This window comes from Pteropus medius, unplaced genomic scaffold, assembly GCF_902729225.1.
Source record: "Pteropus medius unplaced genomic scaffold, Ma_sr-lr_union100, whole genome shotgun sequence".
Lineage (NCBI taxonomy): Eukaryota > Metazoa > Chordata > Mammalia > Chiroptera > Pteropodidae > Pteropus > Pteropus medius.
In genome coordinates, this window is record NW_024351730.1 from 38,926,032 (window position 1) to 38,947,683 (window position 21,652).

The 21,652-nt window shown below is 36.1% G+C and overlaps 1 protein-coding gene across 1 annotated transcript in view; it reads right to left on the minus strand.

The window, feature by feature from the left end:
- Positions 1-21,652, minus strand: part of UNC5C (unc-5 netrin receptor C) — a 341,084-nt gene that overhangs the window by 31,518 nt on the left and 287,914 nt on the right. The window contains exons 8-12 of the mRNA XM_039845741.1: positions 16,975-17,031; positions 14,780-14,971; positions 13,751-14,095; positions 10,847-10,934; positions 1,354-1,522 (exon numbers count right to left, since the gene is read on the minus strand). Of these exons, the coding sequence (XP_039701675.1) occupies positions 1,354-1,522; positions 10,847-10,934; positions 13,751-14,095; positions 14,780-14,971; positions 16,975-17,031 (851 nt within the window). The remainder of the gene's footprint in view (positions 1-1,353; positions 1,523-10,846; positions 10,935-13,750; positions 14,096-14,779; positions 14,972-16,974; positions 17,032-21,652) is intronic.

Sequence of the window (21,652 nt, forward strand, 5' to 3'; positions counted from 1 at the left end):
ACCCTTATCTCTCTACTCTCTCATCTCTTTCTTTTATTTTCTTCTTATTATTGATGTTATTATTACTCAAATTGTTATTAATACGCAAATTACCTAGACATAGGGTATTAGGGCATTAGGCAGAGAATCATGCAAGCAATTTAGGGTCACTTGAGAGTAAAACTTTGCCAAGTCTTCAAGATAAATCATTTAAAGTTTAATGGAGTTGAAGTTAAATTTGGTTAAGTCTGATCTCAGCTCAACATAAAGTGTATCCCTGGACTTCAATCCTGGACTTAGGTCCTCTGGTAAAGAGTGATCTCTTCATGTGGCTAAGAAAAGAACATGTCCATAGAAAGGAAACTCCAGTTAATCCCAGGGGTGCCCTACTGCTCTTTTAACTTCAATACTACTTTTTCTTAAAATATTAGGGAATTGAATCTTTATGTATATTTTTTCCAAAATTTTTTTTCTCTAAGAGAAAAATATCGTAAGTAATCACAAAAATTATAACATACAGATCAGATACTTTTCTTTGCATTGATTATATAAAAATTCAGGGTTAGTTTATAAAAATATTTGATATTTTTTGATAAACATATTCCTGAAATATGCTTTCCTGAGAATAACCTAAAATGTAATACTTTTCTTGGCTATTTTCCATTTAAACAATAGATACTGTTTATTTGAAGGATAATGAAAACATATAAACTTTTAAAAAGATTATTAGGTATAAAATCTTTGTAGTAAATATAACTGGGAATCCTTTTGCACTAACTGAAATGTTCTGATGTCAAAAACAGAATACGCCTAAAGCACTGTCCTTAAGAAGTTGTGATGGCAACACCCATCGAGAGCCATGTTGCCATGGGTGTTCTTCACTCTCGTGGAGTTTAGAAAATGCACCATTTCTGTTTTCCTAGCTTAAGTTCAGAAGAACTAGAGCCTAACCTTTTCTGACCCAGGTGCAATGTTTCTCTATCTCCTAATTTGAAATACATTCATACATACATAAGCAAAGAAACAAACAAATATGTGCATATTTCCCTTCCCAAGATCTAGTATGTATATTCTAAAAGAAAATTGTGTAAAATTCCTAAGTGCACATTCCCTATGCCTGACCATCATTTTGTTTGTGTCTATCAGTCAGTAGATAAAGCAATCAGCAAACTGTCTGTCTATCTCTCTCCCTTCCTACCTCCTTCCTTCTTTCTCTCCTCCCTTTGTCCTTTCTTCTCTCTTTCTCCTTCATTTTGAGTATAAGCTAAAATTCTATCCATGTTTTGCTTTGAAAATAAAAGCATTCCCATGATTGCTCCTGCTTATTTGTATGAATCGCTCCCGTGTTCCATCTTTATTCCAACAGAATCTCACCTCCCACTGTCCTTGTGCTGCCTGGTTCTTGAGCTGTATCTTCCAGTCCTCGGTATTGGGATCTGCGCAGTGATGCGTAGTGAGGATGACGGGGCGGGTCAGCAGGGCTCCTGGAGGCCCACAGCTCACCACAGGGGTCAAAAGTGTCTGAGTGTCTTCCATGGGTGGCCTAGGAGGAGAGCAGAGAACAGCATTATTGACATTTCCATAGTATTTGTGTGTATGTACTCTTTGAGATTTTATACCTAAAATTGAACAAATAATTTCTTCTTGGAGGTTTTTTGGGGGGAGTAAGGAGGATGATGGTGGTGGTGAGGCAGAACTAAATGGGAAGACGTGTTCTTTACACCAAGACTTTGATCGTGTAAGACTTTATGATAAATAGTGGATCTGCCAACATCTCTTTGATCCTCTTCCCTCAGACACAAGTCTGCCTTTGATAACTTCCTCTGAATTCATGTTCGGATACTTTCAGGATGCAATGAGAAGGAATAGAGTCCTTATGAGGTCACATAACCATGTTTTCTGATAATACTTGTAATTGTGCTCACAAGATTTTAAATACTTTTGTGTTTGTTAGGATCTAACTTGAAAAATACTTTAAAAAAAAATGACTTCATAATAAGGACACCATAGAGCTAAACTTCATCCAAATGATTTTCAGGAATAATCCAGCTCCATACAACAGATTCACTCTTTCAAATATTACCAGACAGAACATAGAACTGTATTTCTATAGCAATTTAAAAAGAAATCTCTCTACTTGTATACTTCATACTCTGAGAGTTTGGGTGTAAAGAACCCTAAAAATTCAAAATCTTTATTTCACGTTTTTAAAAAAATTGCCTTAAATTCTTTCCCCAATAAGACTGTAATCAACAAGTAAATGAGTAAATGAACCTGAGCTATAAGCCAGTATGGAAAAGTAGTCCCAAGGTGTTGAGTGAATTGCCCCAAATCTCACAACGAACAGTAGTAATGCTAGGACTCAAACTAATGCTTTCTAAACAACAGTACTCAAAACTACTTCTGTCAGATAGGGTGGCTTAAGAAATCATGAAATCATAGAATTTTAGAGGCAGAAGGGCCCTCGAGGTCAACAAGTACCACCTTCCTTTCAAAGCAGGAGCCTCTCTACAATACGCTGACATGTGGTTAGTGCTTTAGACACACCCCAAATTGTAGTCCACTACTACTGAGGGTCACCTCATCTATTATGGACTCGAATTTGCAAAACATTCTTACTTAGAATGAACCCAATCTGCCTTCCTGACACCTCTCCACATATCCTTGATCTACTTTCTCTCCACTTTGGCATAAAAGCCTTTCAAATATTTGGAGATTGTTATGATGTCTCTAAAACATCTTCTGTATTTCAGACTCAATTCCTGAATTTTTTAGACTTCAGCTAAAAAAGCGTAGTTTCCAGATCTCTCCCTATATTTCTATCTTCATTTTCATATAGATGTTTGTCTGTCTTCATTAAAGTGGAGTATATTGAAATGAGTGTAATACTCAAGTAGACAATACAGAGGGACTTCTATTTTCTTTGACTTGGAATAAATAGTATTATCAATGTCTTCAAAATTGTTGCCTTAGATCATTCTCTATCAATATTTATAAATATTATTCAGCAGGTTTGAGTTAGATGGGAAGATGGAGATAATATGGTTAAGCATCTCCTTTATAAAATAAGGCAATGAAGCCCCAAGAAGGCTGAGCGATTTGTTAAAGCTAACCACTTTATGTATTCTTAACATGAAAGGCTCTTAGGCTAAGTCTCTATAGTTCTGTGGTTGCAATGATGGCTTTTGAACCTATGTACAGAAATTTATATTTAGCTATTTACTTTCACCTTAATAGTTTCAGGGAAAACTTCAGGTCATCTATTTCTTAACACTATGTCTTTCCTCCAAATATTGGCTGTCTCTTCCAGTCTTTTATCCTCCATAAATCTGATATGCCTGCCATTTATGTTCTCATTCCAATTATTGATAACATTGTAATACAAGAATAGGGCAGAGACAGAGATCTTTTCAAGGACACTACTTGAAACCTCTCTCCAGTCTGACATCAATACTTTGAGTTATTTAGTTCAGTCAAATATAAATCCATTAAAAGGTACATCGTCCAGTTCACATCTTTCCATTTCACTCACATGGGTATTATAGGGACATATAAAACTCCTTTATAATTGCAGCAGCCACTTGAAATGGATTTTTCTGTAGTCTATCTATGATTTACACATTAAATACTACATAATATAAAAGTTAGCTTATATTTATGCCCTCACTCGATGAGTGATAGCAGTTGTTACTATTTTTTAAACATTGTTGGAAGACAATTCTCCATGGATCTTTCATAGTTTTGCATGTTCCCGACTATCTTTTCAAGGTGATTGTCTAGCAATCGCCTTGGAAGATGAGGATAGTGCTTGCCTCTGGAGCAAATGGCAAACATGTCTACCCCTCCATTATAAAATACTCAGTTTTCCTAAACTCGGGGGTCCTTTCCTGGAACGCAACCACTGAGTGTGTAGATGTCATCTGACTCTCTTTGCATCACTCTTTCAGGACCGGGGCTCAGGAGACTAGCACAAAAATGATGACACTCTAGATAATGCTATTGCTGTGAGCAATAAACTGTCCTTTGTCTCTGACCAGGGATCTTGTATCATGTATCAGCATCCTCAAAACTGTGGCAACAAAACTGGTAGCTCACAAGCAAGGTTAAATCTTAGAGATTCCTTAGTTTTGACAATTATTATCATCAGTTCTGAGAACTCAATTAAAACTTGGCATATTTTCCCCTTAATAAAACTTGGCTATCACTGCTTCCTCTCTCATTCTAACATTTTACTAGGATCTCACCAATCTATGGCTTTTCTTTCCTTCTATTCAGAAAATCAAAACAATTTTTGTCTCCTTTTAATCTTTTAATATAATCTCCATTCTCACTGAATAACAACGCAGTTTTATTAAATCTAAAGTTACTGAAGTACTTGGAAATGTACTTTTATTTGGAATCTTAAGGTTGGCAGCCTGATAACTCATTACTATCCTCTTGGCTCCTCATTTTCATTTCCTCTTAACCTAGTTTTTCCTCCTTCCTTCCAGTCTGAAATTCATTCTCTTAGAACGTGAGCAAAGTTTTGCTTTTATTGTATCATAGTTTATAGTACATTGTCTGCCCTGAGCTTTTTTAATACTACTTTTCCTATCAGGGTTAAAAAAGAAAAGCAATGATTACATTTTCCTGAGCACTACTCTTACCTTTTAGTTACAAGTATACCTTGAAAAGTGAGCATTAAACTTTTAAGGAAGGAGACTAAAGTGGAATCCATTTCAAGTGGCCCTTGCAATAAAGTTGGGGGTTGGAAACATCTGTCTCTCAGTCTGCTCTGTTAGCAGCAGGTGCTTGAGGCAGAAGGAGAAGGGCTTCTTCTTATCACTGAGTTGGAGCAGAAGGGAGAAGACTCCCTGCTGGGCTGGGAGCTGTCAGACATGAGCTCTCCAAACACACCCCTGGCATGCAATATTGATGGGTGCCATTCTTAGAGGAGAGATAGCAAGAGAAGGAAGGGGCAGTGGGTGTCAAAAGAATTTATTAACCCAGCGAGGTGAAAACACGTAATGAATAGGGAAGTGGTGAAGTGGAATTCATAACAGCGAATGGAAAACAAAGAAGAAATAATGATAAGACTCTTTTTGTGTTTTCAAGATGAAAGAAGTAGTGTCGAAATTGGAAACATTTCCAAGCATTGATGGAAGTAGTGACTTAGAGATGGTTACAATTTAACTATGTAAAACCAAAAGTTAGAGTGTTTAAATTCACATTTTCTTTATTTATATAAAGGGAGAATATCAAAACACATAAACTGAAAATAGTAGAAAATAAATATAAATAATCTGATTCATGTTTTTGCAGAGAAGGTTTTGACTCCTTTAGGTCTCATGTGTTATCTGAGCTATTTAAGCAAACAGTGTGTAAATATTAATTGCAGATGATATGGAAATGAACACAAAGCAAAAATTAGCTACAGAAGCAGCAATTAAGTAGAAATTCAGTAATGAAAAACGATTAACATTTAAAGGCTTTTCAAAGCCCAACAATAATAATATCATGGTAAATGCTGGATGTGTTCTAAAGCCTATAGAATGAAGCTCTCAGAGAGTTTTCATTTCCTGTCAGAGAGATTTTCTCATCCTTTGCTTGCTGCTATCAGTGAGGAGAAATTCTGCTACATAGAAGTGCATAATTTACAACACTTTCACAAAAGCAATTGCATTTGCTGCTCACGGCACACCTGTAAGGTAGTTAGAATAAGTATTTATGTTACCTCTTTTTTTCAGTAGAGGAAACTGAAATCTGGAGATATTAACACACTTGCCTAAGGCTGCACAGCTAGTCACAGGCAAAACTAGATTTCAAACACAATCATTTGGTTTCTTTCACATAATGGTATATTTTGAGTTGCTTATCTGAGGTTAGGGCATTGAAAAATTTTGTCTGTTTGCTACATCAGGTTCGAAACTGCTTCTTCAAAAGAAGCTGTCTCCATCCACTCCGTGTGGAGACAAGATGTCTTCTATTAACATGTACAGCTTCCGTCAGGTCCCTCAGGATGACAATCCCACCCTAGGCTCAGCTGTCTTTTAAAGCACACGGTTTCACATATATCTGGCAACTTGAAATATCTGCACTTAAGGTATCTGACAGGGATTATCTAACTCACTAGCTATCAAAAGCTCAATTGAGCAAAAAAAAATATTTATGGAAGCTGCTCTGAAGAGCATGACGCCATTTCCCTAGACAGGCCAAAATCTATCCCAGATTACGCCAGCACAGTTAAGTATTGTGCCCTAGACTGTGTTACTGAATCTTTGTGAAATTATTTTACTGGATATATATATACTAGGACCTTATACTATTTACTTACATTGAAGGACAGTAAAAGAAGCAGCTCTATCAAACTTATTGCTGTTTTTATTTTAAGGATGTTGTTCATTGTATTAACAAAATGTCTTCTTTATATTGAGAAATCATTGCTTCTTCTGGGCATATTTGTTCCTCATGGACACATGGATCTTGTAACTTACCATGCTCCCCTCTTGAAAGCTTCAAAATAGTAAATTCGTGACCAATTACCAGAAAATATGCTGGGAATTATGCCAAACATTTTATATTCTAACCGCTCACCTGACTATCTTATCTTTTCTAATCTTATTTTTCTTAGCATTTTATCTATATATTTAAAGTTTTTTTTCCTCCCATTGAAAAGACTGTTTTTTTTTTTCATAAATCACCTTGAATCATTTTTTTTTTATCATTTTTTTATAAGTAGGATTTCAATAGCTAAAAACTGTGGAGAACAGTGAGAGAAAGATTTAAATATACCCGGACTCCTTTCTCCCAAACCTTTACTCTTTTTATAGCTGTTCCTTCGAAGGAGGAATGTAGGACTCTACTTACAAGGAGAATATCCTGAGTTTCACTGACAAAAAAATGTCAACTACTGTTCACAAGGTTGAAAACAATATATTTAAGTAAATTAAAATTTTCTGCTATTTGATTACCTCCATAAAAGATTTTTGGCTCACTATCCTAACATTACTTCATTATTTATATTCAGTGAATATACATGATAGTTTTAATTGCATCACCATGAATTCACACCTTCAACTCTTCCTACTGGGATTTTGTTCAAAAAAATTTAAATTATCCTTCTCATTCTTTATATTTTAATTTTAATAATACCTCTGTCAACTACTTCCTCCACTTTGAAACTCTCTTTACCTTTGATTTTTTTCTTGTTACCCTTACAATCATTTGACTTTTCATTTAAAATAGTCATTTGAGTAGCCACAATGTTAAGAACCACGTATGATGCAAATTCCTTATCTGCCTTATCCTTGCAGGTTCTACTTAGTTTTGCTCATCACATACAAACCACAAAGAGGAATATTTCCCAAAGTTTTGTCCGCAGATTTCTTCTTTCTGCTTCCGCACTATTTCCCTGGGAGGATCCACTTTTCATCTGCTTCTACAGCACGAATCCCATGTCCTCACTTGCACACACTGCCTGTACCTATCTTAGAACTTGTCCTTTCTCTCCTTGAACCAGTTGCTGCTTCTGGCCTCTTTCATTGCTCTCACACTTCTCACAGTCTCTAAGGCTTGATTCTTAAGTATACTTTTTTGTGTGTTTTTCATCTCTTCTAACAGTTGTGAATACTTTTTCTTCTGAAATATATTTCACCTTCCATTCTCCAAGCTCAGGCCTGGCTCTGTACCCTCTCCCCTCGCACTTAGATTATTACTACAGCCCAACTAGGCTCTCAGCCTTTGAGGGAATCTTTCTGTTTCCTCCACCGGTTCATCCTGCATACCATCACTCGATCAATCTTTAAAAAGCACTGCTATTCTTGTATCACTTGGCTGCTCAGAGACTTTTCATGGCCCCTTATGGCTTACTGAAAAAAAAAAAAAAGTTCTATTCACCTTTATATTTGGAATGTCTAAATTGATTTTTTGGCCTTTTGAGAAAACTACTAGGCAAGTACAGAACAGAGAAAGGGAACATTAACACTCATCTCTTCAATTCAAATTGTTTTTCAATAAGCAATGACAATGGGCAAAACTTCAGTCTGTGTGAGGCTCATTTTTTTTTTTTTAACTGTTACTGGAAACAAAGCAAAATGGCCCATGTTAGTTCTATTAATCGTAGAAATTGTATCCACAGAGGGAAACAGAGGCTTTGCAGTCTCTCCAGAGATCTGTAAAGCAGGGCAGATAAAAATCACAAGCACAGCCTTGCCGCTCTGCTCCCTTTGGTCAGAGACAGCTTGTCCCATCTCTGCAGCTCATTTAGGCTGCTCATCTGCCATTCAGTGCTTTCTCTTAGAGCATATTTGGTAATGACAAGGCCTCTCTTGTCACATTCACTATGCCACATGTAATTAAGTTCACGCCTCCCTTTAGACAGTTCACATCAGCTGATGACCAGCTGGATACCATCCAGCTGGATAAACACCCAGTTTGGGATGCAATAAAGGGAATTAGAGAGATGGAAAATGGTGAAAAAAAATAATCAGAACTTTCCTATAAAAGCTTTGAAATAACGTTCATATCTCCTGATGTCCTCACAGTGTCTTCTCTGTAAGAAGTTCCCTCACACATCATGTAAGGATAGAAAGGGTCTTTAGGGAGCAATAGAAAGAAACTGTTCCAGAATGCACTGTAATAAGAAGGCAGGGGCTCGAGTTGCACACTGGTGAGATGGCGGATGGATGACATGTGAGAGAGTGAGCAGAAGAGCTTCGTGGTTGCGATAACTTGGGTGTGAATTCTGCCTTCTCTCAGTTATTAACTGTGAGGATTCGGCTGTGTGACTTAATTTCCCTGAGCTTGGTTTTTCATCTTTAAGGTGGAGCTCCTCATAAGTTTCAGGGTAGTAAAGAGGAATAAACGAAATTAAAAATATACTGAATAAATGGTAGCTATGCTTTGTGTTATCACTATATCCTAAAACATGTTCTTGACATCGTGTTCTTACAAGAAAAAAAAGCTAGCTCACAACAAAAAATTAATGAAGAGATGACTTTGACATTTATTTGAGACAGTTATCTTCTTGTGGTTGTTCCTTGTTTTGTGGTTCCTTGTTTATTCCTTGCTTATTTTCTTTTGAAATCTTGAGGTTTCTCTAGCTTCATTTTTATAAACAGAACTTCTTTGATGCACATTAAATTCAATAGAACAATTTCCTCTGCACCTAACATCAAGTGGAAGGCACTGAAAGGAGGAATTTACTTTCCTTTTTTAGAGTCAAAGGCAGAGGCACCTAAAAGCAGAAGTGTCTAGCTTTATCAAGTTTCTGTTTTCTCTCTCTTTCATCTAAAATGTACAGTTATTCTGGTCAGGGTGCCAACTAAACTATGGGAAAGAAAACCATGGGAGGCAGGTGAATGTGCACATCTTTGAGCGTCAGCAGGCCCCTGCAGCAGCCCCCTTTGGCTCGATCTTCAGCTCAAGATAGTGGAGATCAGATGGAAAATAAAAGACCACGAACACTTCGTTGCTTCTCAGCATAAAGTGCCAGCCAATATTCATTTCTGTTTAAACAAATGTTCATGTTGGCAAAGGCCTTGAGGGATGGATGTACTTAGTTGCTAACCTTGACTCCGGACAAGAGAAAGAAGAAAAAAAATACAAAGGGATCTTGGAATTTGCCAGTCTTCATTTTTTGCTGCTGTAAAAGAAGGGCTCTGAGGGCCCATAAATGTTATTTTGCATTGAGAATGAAAAAATGAATACTTGATGTGAGTAAATACAAGCCTTTCAGTGATTTCCTTTTGCTCAAATATAAGGCATGAATAATGTTCAAGAAATTTTATTATTTTCTTAGACAGGCTAGGGTTTATGTAGGTGAAAGTACACCAGTTGAGGAAAAAACATTCTGAGTCCTACAGATGACAAAATATCAGTATCTCCTCCTGAGAGCATGATAAAAGAGCTTTTCGGCTAGTGAAGAACAAGACTAAAAATGGATATTTTTCTGAGGATGAGAAAAGGGAAGAGAAAAGGTATAATGCATTATAATGATAACCTAATTCTACATTTGTCACTAATGCTTTGCATTCAGAGCTCAGGGCTGAGGAGCTGATGCCTTTCTCCTTGGGATAAACAATGAAAGTTACATGTAAGGATCTTCAATTCAACATCTTTTATTTTAAGATCTCTGTTTACTTCCGAATCAGGCCTCTAAAGCACTATTTAAAGATGCATTTTCTATGAGAACTGAGCAAGAAATGCCATATTTAATTTGTTAGAGGCCAATTAGGACTTCGAAACTCCTCTTGTTATTTTCACTTAAAATAACATAATCTTTATGATTATGATACATTTGAAATAGAGCTTTTTGATTCAATTTAGTTTTAATGAACTCTAGATCAATTTAGAAAGGCCCAGTATGGATCAGAGGTGGTAAACATAAGAAGGAAGTTGATAACTCTTAAGTTAGAGTCACAAAAAGAAGAACCTGCAAGTGAGAATAAAGTGCTTTGCTGAGGTGGAGGTGCCAAGTCAGGGGTTAGGGATTGTCTAATTCTTTGTAACCTTTAACCTTATAATGGGAACAAGCTGGATACCTGAGCTGATGTCTCTGGGTCTACCCACCTATCGCTCTGGACATGTTTCTGGACATGACCCTATTGCTATGGGTCATGTTTCTGGCCATTTGTTCAGTGAATACGGCCACAAGTCCACTTGGGAAGAGACCTCTGGCCTTCCACCCATACTCAAGATCTACAAAAGTGTCTGGAGCCTCAAAGACAAAGAGAAGTCAAGCTGACATTTTACAGCTCTAGGGAAACCAGGGCATGCCAGAAGCAGGGCACTCAAGACAAAAATATGTAGGGTTTATTCTTTCTATCGTACAATTCTCCTCCAAGTCAGACATTGATAAAGTCAAGTGCACCAGAAAAAGCATATTTACCTCATATTTTCTTTCCTGTGTACAGTCACATACATTTCGTAGACTCTCCCTTGGGGAATGGCCCCAGCGGGAATCAGCAAGCTTACTCCTGAATAGCAAAAGAGAAAAGCAGTCATATAAGACCTATGAATCAAAAGGAAACTTCACAGAATGCCTTTGAAGCAAGTGGAAAGGAATGAGGAGATTTCATGGCCATGTAGCCATAAGCACGCTTTTTCTCTAAAGACATGTAAATATTCATGGCTGCCCTGATTTCCTTCCTTGTTGGCCTTATTTGTTACCACAGCTCCCTCTGAACAGTTATGGAATTATTTAAAGGAATGATGTAATTTTTTAAACTCTCGTTTTATTTAAGGAATAGACAGATGGTTCCACTGTTGTTTTCCTTGTAAAAGGAGGGAAAAGCCAACAACTGCTCTTAAAATTTCAAACAGCTGTAATGATGCATTGTTTCTAATTAAAAAAAAAATCCCCACAAGATTCAAAGTCAGCAAAATTCTAACCTCAATATCAAAAAAAATTATTTTTGAAATATCTAGTTAGGATCAGTGTTTTTCTGTAACAGACCAATAATTGATGAAGAACTTTCTTTTATCATACATAACTCCAGAAAGTGAAGAATAACTGTTAGTTTTAGTCACAGCAGGTCAAGTAGGTTTTCGCTTCATTACTAATTAGCGCCAATTTGTAGGAATATTGGATTGACCTGTATTCTAAGTTAACTGTTCCTACAGCAGTGGTTTGCAACTTGAGCTTGCAAAAGAATCACCTGGAGGACTTGCTAAAACACAGATTACTGGATCCTACTCTCAGAGTTTCTGATTTTACAGTTCCAACAAAACTATAAATTTTTGTAGCTCTACCAAGCTGCCAGGTGACAATGATGGTGGTCTGTGGACCACACTGTGAGAACCACCGGCCTGCACCATCTCAGTGTCATCTCGCAGAGGAACTCAGGGCGGGCAGCAACCTGGAGATACTTGGCTCCACGATTTTACTCCAACAAATGTGGTTTATTTCAATTCAATAAAAATTCATGGAGCATCATTGTGGGTATAGTGTGGAGAATGCCAAGAAGTAAGAGATAATGTTGTTGTCTTTGAGTAGCTTTATAATTTAATTAGGAAGGAAATAGAATATGTCGAACGAGCACAGGGCAGTAAGGAAGCCTGCCCCACCACATTGGAATGGCTCAAGAATAAAGAATGGAGAATTAAGGAGGAATAGTTATTCAAAGGCCTTTGTATAACTGAAAATGTTGAGTCATGACCTTTTTGAGAAGGAAAGTAATGTGAGCGCTGTGGTGCCAGGAGAAGTGGTGTATCACGCTAGTGTAGAGAACGGTTTGTTGAGGCACAGACTAGAAGCAGGAGGACCACACAGGAGGCCAGCAAGCCTCGGTATTTTTTTTTCCAATGGGAATAATAAAATGTACTTTTATGTTTGTTATGGGGATGAAATGAAATTATAGATGTAAAGTAATAAAAATAAGGCCTGACACATAATAAGTAACTATTATTACTGTATTAAATTAAAAAAAATTATGTAAATCACCATTGCTTAGTACATAGAAAATATTTAATACATGCTAGCTCCCTCCTTTCCACTTGAGAAACCTATATAATAATTCATATATGAAAAAGTAACAGGTGTAGAAATGGGAAGGAAAAATAGAATCCAGTGAATATTATAAAAAAAAACTGTCTTGGGAATGATGCTTAAACAATAGAACAATAGAGTATATTTTGATTTATTCATTTGTCAGAATATTAAAATATATTTAAAATCATGATTTTAAAAAGCACACAATAACATGAGAATTAATAATGAAAGAGCATTTTATATAACGTATGATTTAAACTGTAAAATATATAAAAAAGAAAAAGTAATAAGTATTTCATAAGTATTTCAATATATTAAAATATACTTTTAAAGGTATGGGGTGAAAAATTGACAAGGCATTGAAATGGGGGACTAAATAAGAGGAAGAGTCAAGAAAGTTCATGTTCAGACCAGTTGGTTCTGTATATTACTTGGCTGTCTGGCTGTGTATACATTATGTTCTCTTCTTATGCTGCATAAAGACTTTAGGCCAATGAAATTGTTTCTTATTGCTGTTTTGCAAAATACTCAGTCTTGTCAAAAAGAGCTAAGATAGATTCATAGAGGACTGCATTATCACTCTAATGACCCATAATTCCAAATTTATTACTACCATTGATTAATAAATACAACTTTAATCGAACATTATCTATCACTAGCTTAAATTCATCATTTAAGACATTTATGAGGTTTATTCCATAGAATCAGAAAGCTAAATAATAAACTGAAAACTAAATAAGACTACGAAAGAACACATGATGAAGCTGTGATTCTAAATAGACATATCAGATGTAGGAATGAATCCCTTATAAATACCTTGAGGCTGTTACTCTGTGTAACAGAGTTAATAAATGAAGATTCAATATCTATTATGATGTCCTCTAATCATGTAAAATTAGTATTCTGAAGTATTGCTTCCTGTAGTAAATTGGAACCAAACCAACTAATATGTTTTCTAATTAATTTGTCCTTTTAAAGTGAGATGACAACTGTGAGAGCTTCTGGCTTGATGTTGCCTTCTGAAGCTCTGTTAAAAAGAAGGTCAATGACAGTTCTAAATTACACCTTGGCAGAAAGTTGTGAGCATAATATTCAGAGAGGAAGTGTTTTCAGAGTTGGCTGGAGGAAGATAAATGGTTTTGCTGATTTTGTCTGAAGTCATGTTGGTTTATGTTTAAAGTAGATTTGGGTTAGATAGGCTACATTTAACTTTTTAAGCCTAGTGAAAACAAACAAAAAAGATTTTGGTACAAAAATATGTTTTTAAGCTCTTTCGTTGCAATTTAAACCTTGTGAAATTACCTGAATTGGGAACAATAAGGTGCCCCCCGAGAGAATTGAAGGTGCCAAATGCAGTACAGGATGGGTCGGTCTGCCTTGCTAGACTCTGATTCTTCAGGTTGAGGGCCTCGTTCTCCAGCAAGGATTGGGTCATCTGAGGGGACAGCTTTGATGCAAACTCAGAGAGGTCATCTTGGGGGGTGACAGCACCTGAGTTGTTATACACTTTGATTTTCAGGTTAGGCAGTGGATCCAGAATTGGAGAGTTGGTCATTGGGATTTTGTCCGACACATCGTGCAAAGCATAGACAGGTCCTCTGTACATGGCTGCAGCTGATGTGAGGTCTGGGGGTACTGCCAGGAGATCTGAGTCAGAAAGAGAAAGGAAGTCCACTTGCATTCTCCACTTAGGCAATTTACATTAGTCAGACTCCCCTGACATTTTCTGAGTAAAAGGGAAGCAAATCCATGAACATTAAAGATGTATAGACTCTAAGATTTTGCTGACAATTGGGCAATTAAGTAACTAGGATCCATCTTATTATTGGCTACAAATAAATAGACAAGTTCATTCTATGTCTTGCCTTTAAATTACTCATTGCTCCTAATGTCTTTAACGATTTCCACAGATTAAATTAATCAACAGTGATCTCTGCTAGGTAACTATAGGTAATAGTTTCCCTTGTCTACACTGAATTTGGGTTCACCTGTAGACCATTGTATTCATAACCATACAAAATGTCTTGTCAAAAGGGAAAAAAAGGAGATTCAAGAAACCAGTCAATCAATTCATGTACTCTTTTCAAATAATAGTTAAAAATGTATGATAGAGAAACCTGTTAGAGAAAGAAAAAAAAGATTCATGCTCCTTGTCAATTCTCATTTATTATGTGAATGAAGTTAATACAGTAATCAATGAAGTAGACCAATATTCCTGTCCTTGGGGAGCCCATGTTCTAGCTGAACTGGATGATTTCACTGATTTTGAAGCCACACATGGAGGCTGCTTACATGCATAAGTCAGAGGTGTGAAGTGCAATGTCAACTGACCTTGCCTTGCTGCCTTGATGTTCACAGGCTGAAAGCCTCCATTGAGTGCCGAAGAGTCAATAATATCAGACTCAAAGTCACGATGATTCTTTCGATACACAAATAGAGCCACAACTACAGAAATGGCCAGGCAAACAATCACAGCTATCACAACGCCAACATACAGAGCAACGTCGTCGGAATCAGGAGCAGCTAGACAGGAGAAGGAAATATTGGACCAACTGGTTAGAGAAATTTCCTACAGTACACATACATATTGCTATCATTTTTTTCACACATTTATTGCCTTTTTATAGGTTAATTTCAAATCTATTTCAAAAGCTATATAAAACAACTGTTACCGTTCAATGGAAAATTATCTGATTTTTTTCCTTTCTCACTCTGCATCTATCCACCAACTTATCTATCTTCAATTGGGCGGCATAACAGATCATTTATTAAAAGGCATGAAAAGAAACTGGAGCTAAAATTATCCTTGACCCACAGGAACAAAAAGGTTATTACTAATTGCAGGTGGAGAGTTTGGAATTCACTGATAGTTCTTTAAAAACATAAAAAACACTTTGTTAGAAATATCTGGCTTCTTCTGAATCTATATATTTATCAAACTAGAATATTTTTCTAAGTATCATTCCAAGTCATAAAGAAAGTGAGCAATCTTCTGACTTTCCCCTAAATCAATGAAGGGGTGGGTGGAAATGGTGTAATAAAGCAAAACAAATATTAGGAGCAAACAGGTTGGTTCTGTGCTTTCAGAAGACCCAGATCTGAGGAGCAGAGGTTAATGCCAGTAACTCCAAGCTTTTGATACAGACTCAGTATTACTTCTGAGAACCCTGAGCTTCTCACGGTCTCTTGTCAGACTTACATTCGAGCTGCCCATTACTGGAATGAAACATAGCTCTTCAGTGTACTGAGTAAGATAAAGAACTGGTTCAGTGATCAGAAAAGTAAGACTATCCCGGAAAGCATTTAAGCATTTGACCAACAAAGTGTGTTATCAGTTGGGGTTTCTGTTTCTGGGTAAAGTAAGAAGAAAATTCCTGTAAATGTTGCTTGCTGTCTTTGTGGCATAGAACATGCTTTGATCCAACTGCAAAAGGTGATAGTAGAAGCTGATAATTAAAACAAAACAAACAAAAGTAAACCTTTCCTGAATCCCATAAACATCTTTAAATTTCTGTTTTTAGTTTTCTGTGAGCCACAAAAAGTTTTAGCCAAATTAACTGAAGCTGCTTGGCTTACTGTAAAAGAAGTGTTTAAACAAGTACTTTAGGTGGTCAACGACAGCCTTTTTTATGTTCAATTTTATATACATGTGTATTTTGGGGGGAGAGAATTTTCAAATTTGTACTTTCTATGACCTTTTAAGAGTTGATTAACCACTACTCTCTCCTAAGACTCATAGCCACAAAGTTTATATGGTGAAATGACTTGTCATTTAGATTGTCAGTGGCTCATGGGATCACTCACTCTCATGTAATGGTATCTTTGACATATTGACAACATAAAAGAATTCTTTGTTGGAAACCACTCTATCTCTTTTAATATTTTGTGTTTAAATGTACTGTACGCGAAAGGTTTTTTTTCTTTTTCTTTTTAAACTTCTGTCTTTCCCAAAGTTTTCCGAATATCCGCTTTTCCAACAACCAAGTCAATATTGACAGATCATTTCAGAAAACTAGTGACATCCTAATACACTCTTGGTTGTGTGAGCACTGCTTTCAAAGTGCTGACTTCACTTTGCTGCTGTGTTTTACTTGAGGCTCTGCAGCAGCATTCTGAACTCTGGTCAGAATATTATATCGAAATCCTTAATGTTTTATTTTACCAAGCTGTAATTACTGATTCAACATTCATGATTTTTAACTCAATAAATCTGCATTTTCTCAATCCTTTATTTTTAGCATTTGAACCCTGCCCTTTATTTATTACAGCATATTTCATTATATGTTTTGTCAGCTACTGGGACCTGAGCTTTGAATGGTAGGCTGATACATTTTAAAGCTGGCAGAGACTTGAAATGACCCTTTCTTCTCTTCAGCAGTGAAAATCTAATTTGTTTTTTATGTTAGAATACATTAGGCGCCTATTTCCTGTGTGCACATCTGTTATCTAAAGAAAGGTAAACTTGAATTGGGGGAAATAATGTTAAATGATTATTCAGCAACATAAAAACCAAACATCAAACTTACAAGAATATCCATATTCATTCTGGGTTCTCTGTTCAGTTGAAATGGGATAAATGAAACCTTGAAAAGAAACAAAAAATGAAACAAAAATAGGAACAAAATCAAATTAATGAGAGAAACAAAATGAGAAGCACGAAAAGTGGTTAATTAAAAGAAAAGGAAAAGAATCTTGTGGTCCTTTAAAATTCTCGTTCAGTACAGAATTATGATTTTGCATCTCCTGTCTACTCTGGAGTCTCAGTAAGAATTAATAAGCAGGCAGATTGAATTTCAGAGCAAAAACTAGTCTCGAGTCACTAACTTTGTACGTAAAGTCTTTCTTTTATTGAGCATAAACTCTAACGGGTCTAATTTATCTCAGACATCAAGGGTCATTAGCATAAGGAAAATCTTTTCTCCTTCTCCCTGCCATATGCTTTAATTCCCAGGACATATGCAGAAAGCTTCAAAACAGTTTTTTCCCTCTTTTTATTTAATCATAACAGCTTGCTCTTGGCCTAATAGAACTAAAGAAGACCCATCATCATTGGTCAAAGGTTAAATACCCATTTACAGAGCTAAGCCAAGACCACCTCTCCTGCTCCATCTCAAATCCACTTTTTGTTGTTGTTGTTTTCTGCCTTCTCCATGTAATAGGAATCCAGTAGGTTTTTGCTCAGGGACTGGGCAGTTTGTCATCGCAATGGAAACTGGATGCTTTTTATTTGAAGTCACTCAAAAATAAATAAGGCCTAGAGGTTATAAGGTTATTTAATTTAGGCCTTCAGAAGAATGGTGTAAATTGGACAAAATAAAAACCTCATCTCAATAGTAAATGCAGAAATCATACTAGCTATTTTATTTTTCTTTCTGTTTAATATATTTCAAGGTAGGAAACTGAGAATAGCAATAGTAGTAATAATTAATAAAAATAATAATGCGAAGTAGAAGATTGGGAGAAAACATTTAAAAACATAGAACACAAACTTTTTGAAATGAAAAATCTACGGACGTTATTAAAGTACAACTCACACCTGGCACCTGTGGTGTCCTCATATTTAATATGCTGCAACATATGAATTAATCAAATGATCTGGCACCATTTGAATTAATCAAATGAAGATGAATAAGAAGCATATAAATTAAACTTTCTTAGTGATACTCAAGGGCAAAAATGTAGAGAATCTGTAAGAATCACAATTAATTGGTTTAAAATTCAAGGTGTCTACTGCTTTAATATTAAAGGTAACTATAAATCGTGCCTCAGGTAGATTTTTTGTAGTTTGCAGAACACTCAGTCCTTACAAGCTATTTACCTATTTGGGAGAACTAATTCTGGAGAAACATGCAATGCTCCCTTAATGAAAGAGAGGTTTGCTGTGGCACAGACAGGTTTGCTCTGAATTAATTTTTAATGCTTTATTTTAGAGCAATGATTGCAACCGACAATTCAGTTTTATAAATATTATATTTCTTATTCCAGTTGTCTGAATCTATGTATTAGGTTTGATTTTCATTTTTAAACACTTTTCTCTGGTAATAACCTTTTCCATTTGTATTCTCTGAACTCAATAAAAGGACACCTGGGACATATACAAGCCCTATGGAAAAAGTTATTTATTTTCGGAACCCAAAGACTTAAGACAATACATGTTCACTGCGGGGAGACAGGTTCACTGATGCTTTCATTTTGATAAGGATGTCAAAAGATTTATTTTTTGCAAGTGAGAGGGCTCAGAAATTAGAGTAAAATAGGATATTTGGGGACAGTCTGACGTTCACCATGAAAATTTTGATAAGAATCACCAAGGGCCTGGAGTAAGCAGAAGAGGTTGGTTTATAAAGGGAGAAGCCTGTCTCCAGAGACATAGAACATGGTCTGAATTTTCTCTTTGTGAAGCAGTTCTGGGTTTTCTTTGGTTTTTATCCCTACTTCCCAACAGAATCCCTGTTCTTGACAAGCAGATCAAAGAATAATAAAAAATAAATTTTATAATTTGGTTTTAATCTCTATGGTTTTAACTTTCCCATATTTATGTAGATCTGGACCACTCAATAAATATTTTTGTGCCTTATTGTATTTATCTGAGGCTTATATTTTATTCCATGCACAAAACTAGAATTCACTCATTCATTCATTCATTCATTCATTATCTAACAATACTCTTGAATCTTATTATATGCTGGATTCTATACTAGTCACAGGGGTACAATGACAAATGAGATGGAAAAAGTCCCTCCTTTAGTTTTAGTTTAACAGAAAATAAACAAGTAAAAAAAAAATAAAGTCATTTCAAATGCTGAAAAATTTCTTTCAAAAAAATAAAATAAAAAGTATAATATTATTGGCGATAAAATGATGACCAACTTAGGAAATCAGGGAACAATTTTCTGTAGAAATGAATCTGAGCTGAAGTTTGAGAAACGACGAGAAAGAATTAGCCGAGCAAAGGTCAGGAGGGAACAATGTTCCATGAAGAGAGACAGTAAATGCAAGAATCCTGACATGGAAACAGAGTGGTTAGAGGGTAGTAAATGAGAGGGAAAAAAAACACCTGAAGGGGTGAGAAGCAGCCTAATCACATATGCCTGGTGGTCCATGACGAGGCATTTCGATTTTATTTTAAATGAAATGCAAATCCTGTGACAAATGTAATTTTGAAAAGATCACTTTGGTTTCTCTACAGGTAATGAAGAGCAAAGGAACAGCATTTTATGGATGGTTTCTATAACACTTGGCTTGAGAGATGTCTATCAATAGGGATATCAATATATTTGATGAAGTGTTTTGTTTGCATTTGAGGTTTTTTTTTGGGGGGAAAAGTCTCACTAGTAGTTATTCCTCCTAGCCAAAGAGTATCAATTTGCAAAACTATTTTCCTATGTGTGAACATTTAAAACAGACAATTTAAAACAGTATTCAATATATTTGCCAGTGATTCAACGCCCCAATTTACTCCATTAGAGGAACACTGATAAAAAGTTTTGGAAGGCAGCTCTGCAAAACTTTTTCCATCCTTTTCAAAACACTTCTGCAACTGTGGAATTAAACATCAGTTAGGAAGCTGGGAATCAGAAAAGAAGGGGATTACTGTTCCTTCCCTTAAATAGGAGAACATAGAATCACTTTTCTAGAGTTTGTTTTTATGCTTCTCTATGTGCTCCATCTCTCACGGAACAAGGGACATTTTCTTCAGCTAATGAGGTGACCTTGCTGAGAGTTGTCCTAGTAATAATGAAAATAACATCTCTAGTAGAACACAGTGCAAAATAATTGTTTTTAGTGTCACTATCAATAGCCTGGTTCATAAGTTAGGGATTTCAGTTAACTTTCCTACTACTTGAAACTAAAGCCGACTGAAAAAGCACCACGGCTATTGGCTAAGACAGTGAAATTGAGTTTTTCAGTATTGTGGCCTTCAGTTTGAATCCTAGCTCTGTCCCTTCTTTAACCATGAGAGCTGGATCAAATTATTGCACTTCTCTAAGCATTGGTTTTCTAATCTGTGTAAGGGGATAGGAATAATCACTTCAATATAGTTGTGGAGAGGATAAATGAGATTTGTAAAGTGCTAGTATATTTCAAGCAATCAACAAATGACAACTATATCAATATCATTATGATGCACATTATAAGTACACTAAGATGCTGAGTTCTTAAGGGATTTTATTTGTAGAGTCGATGCAACCTATTATTTAATGAGTGACCTTAGGAAATTTGTTTGATATTCAGGTTCTTTAGTTATTTCTGCAACAAGGAGTCCAGTGTTTCTTAGAAACCATGAGCAATATACTCTTCTGAGTCCCATATATTCTTTCACCCTTTCCTTTTTAAGAGGTTTATTCCTGGCCTTTGTGGCTTCTGACAAAGATATAATAATACGTTTCAGAAGCAAATTTCCAGGACCAGAGTGCAACTTGATGCTAAAACAGTGTCTCAACCACGCCTGGCGCCACTTCTAAAGAGGGTGTTTGGAAAAGGGGAAGCGGAGGTGTTTTCTGGCTGTCGTTATGATTAGGGGGTTGTTTGTGGCATTTAGTAAGTGAGGGCCAAGATTACTGAACGTCCTGGGACGAATAGTCTTGCCATGAAAGAACTGTCTAGAACAGATGCTGCTCCAATCATAACTTTCAAAATTACCTCTATTGGACTGATAAAAAGAGCATGGACACTGGGCTTTGGGAAACATGCCTCAGCAACTGCAGCTAAGGGAACCAATGCAGAGCAGTGCTTCTGCTATGGGAAGCGCCTCACGTCCTACGACGTCCTTCCTTCCTTCCTTCCCTCCTTCCTTCCTTCCCTCCCTCCTCCCTCCTCTCCTTCCTTCCTTCCTTCCTTCCTTCCTTCCTTTATTTTTATTTATTTATGGTAATTTGAAAGAACATATATTTTTCAATGGAGAGATTTTCCTGACCTAGGGAACAAGGATTGGAGGAACTTTGTGGGGAGAAACTTTAAGTGAAGACATAAAAAGTTTGAAAACCAGAGCAAGAGTGGGCCCTCCTAAATAGTGAAACGCTCCTTATGCCAGAAAGCCATCTCATGATTGCTCAAAAGATCATTTTCACAGGTTATCTAGTCCAATCTTTTACAAATGAGAAAATTAAGTCCCAAATCTGAGAAGGGATAATTTAAAGTTATTGAAAATGTTGAGACTAAAATTTTGTTTCCACACTCCCGTCAGTAAAACTGAAGATGTAA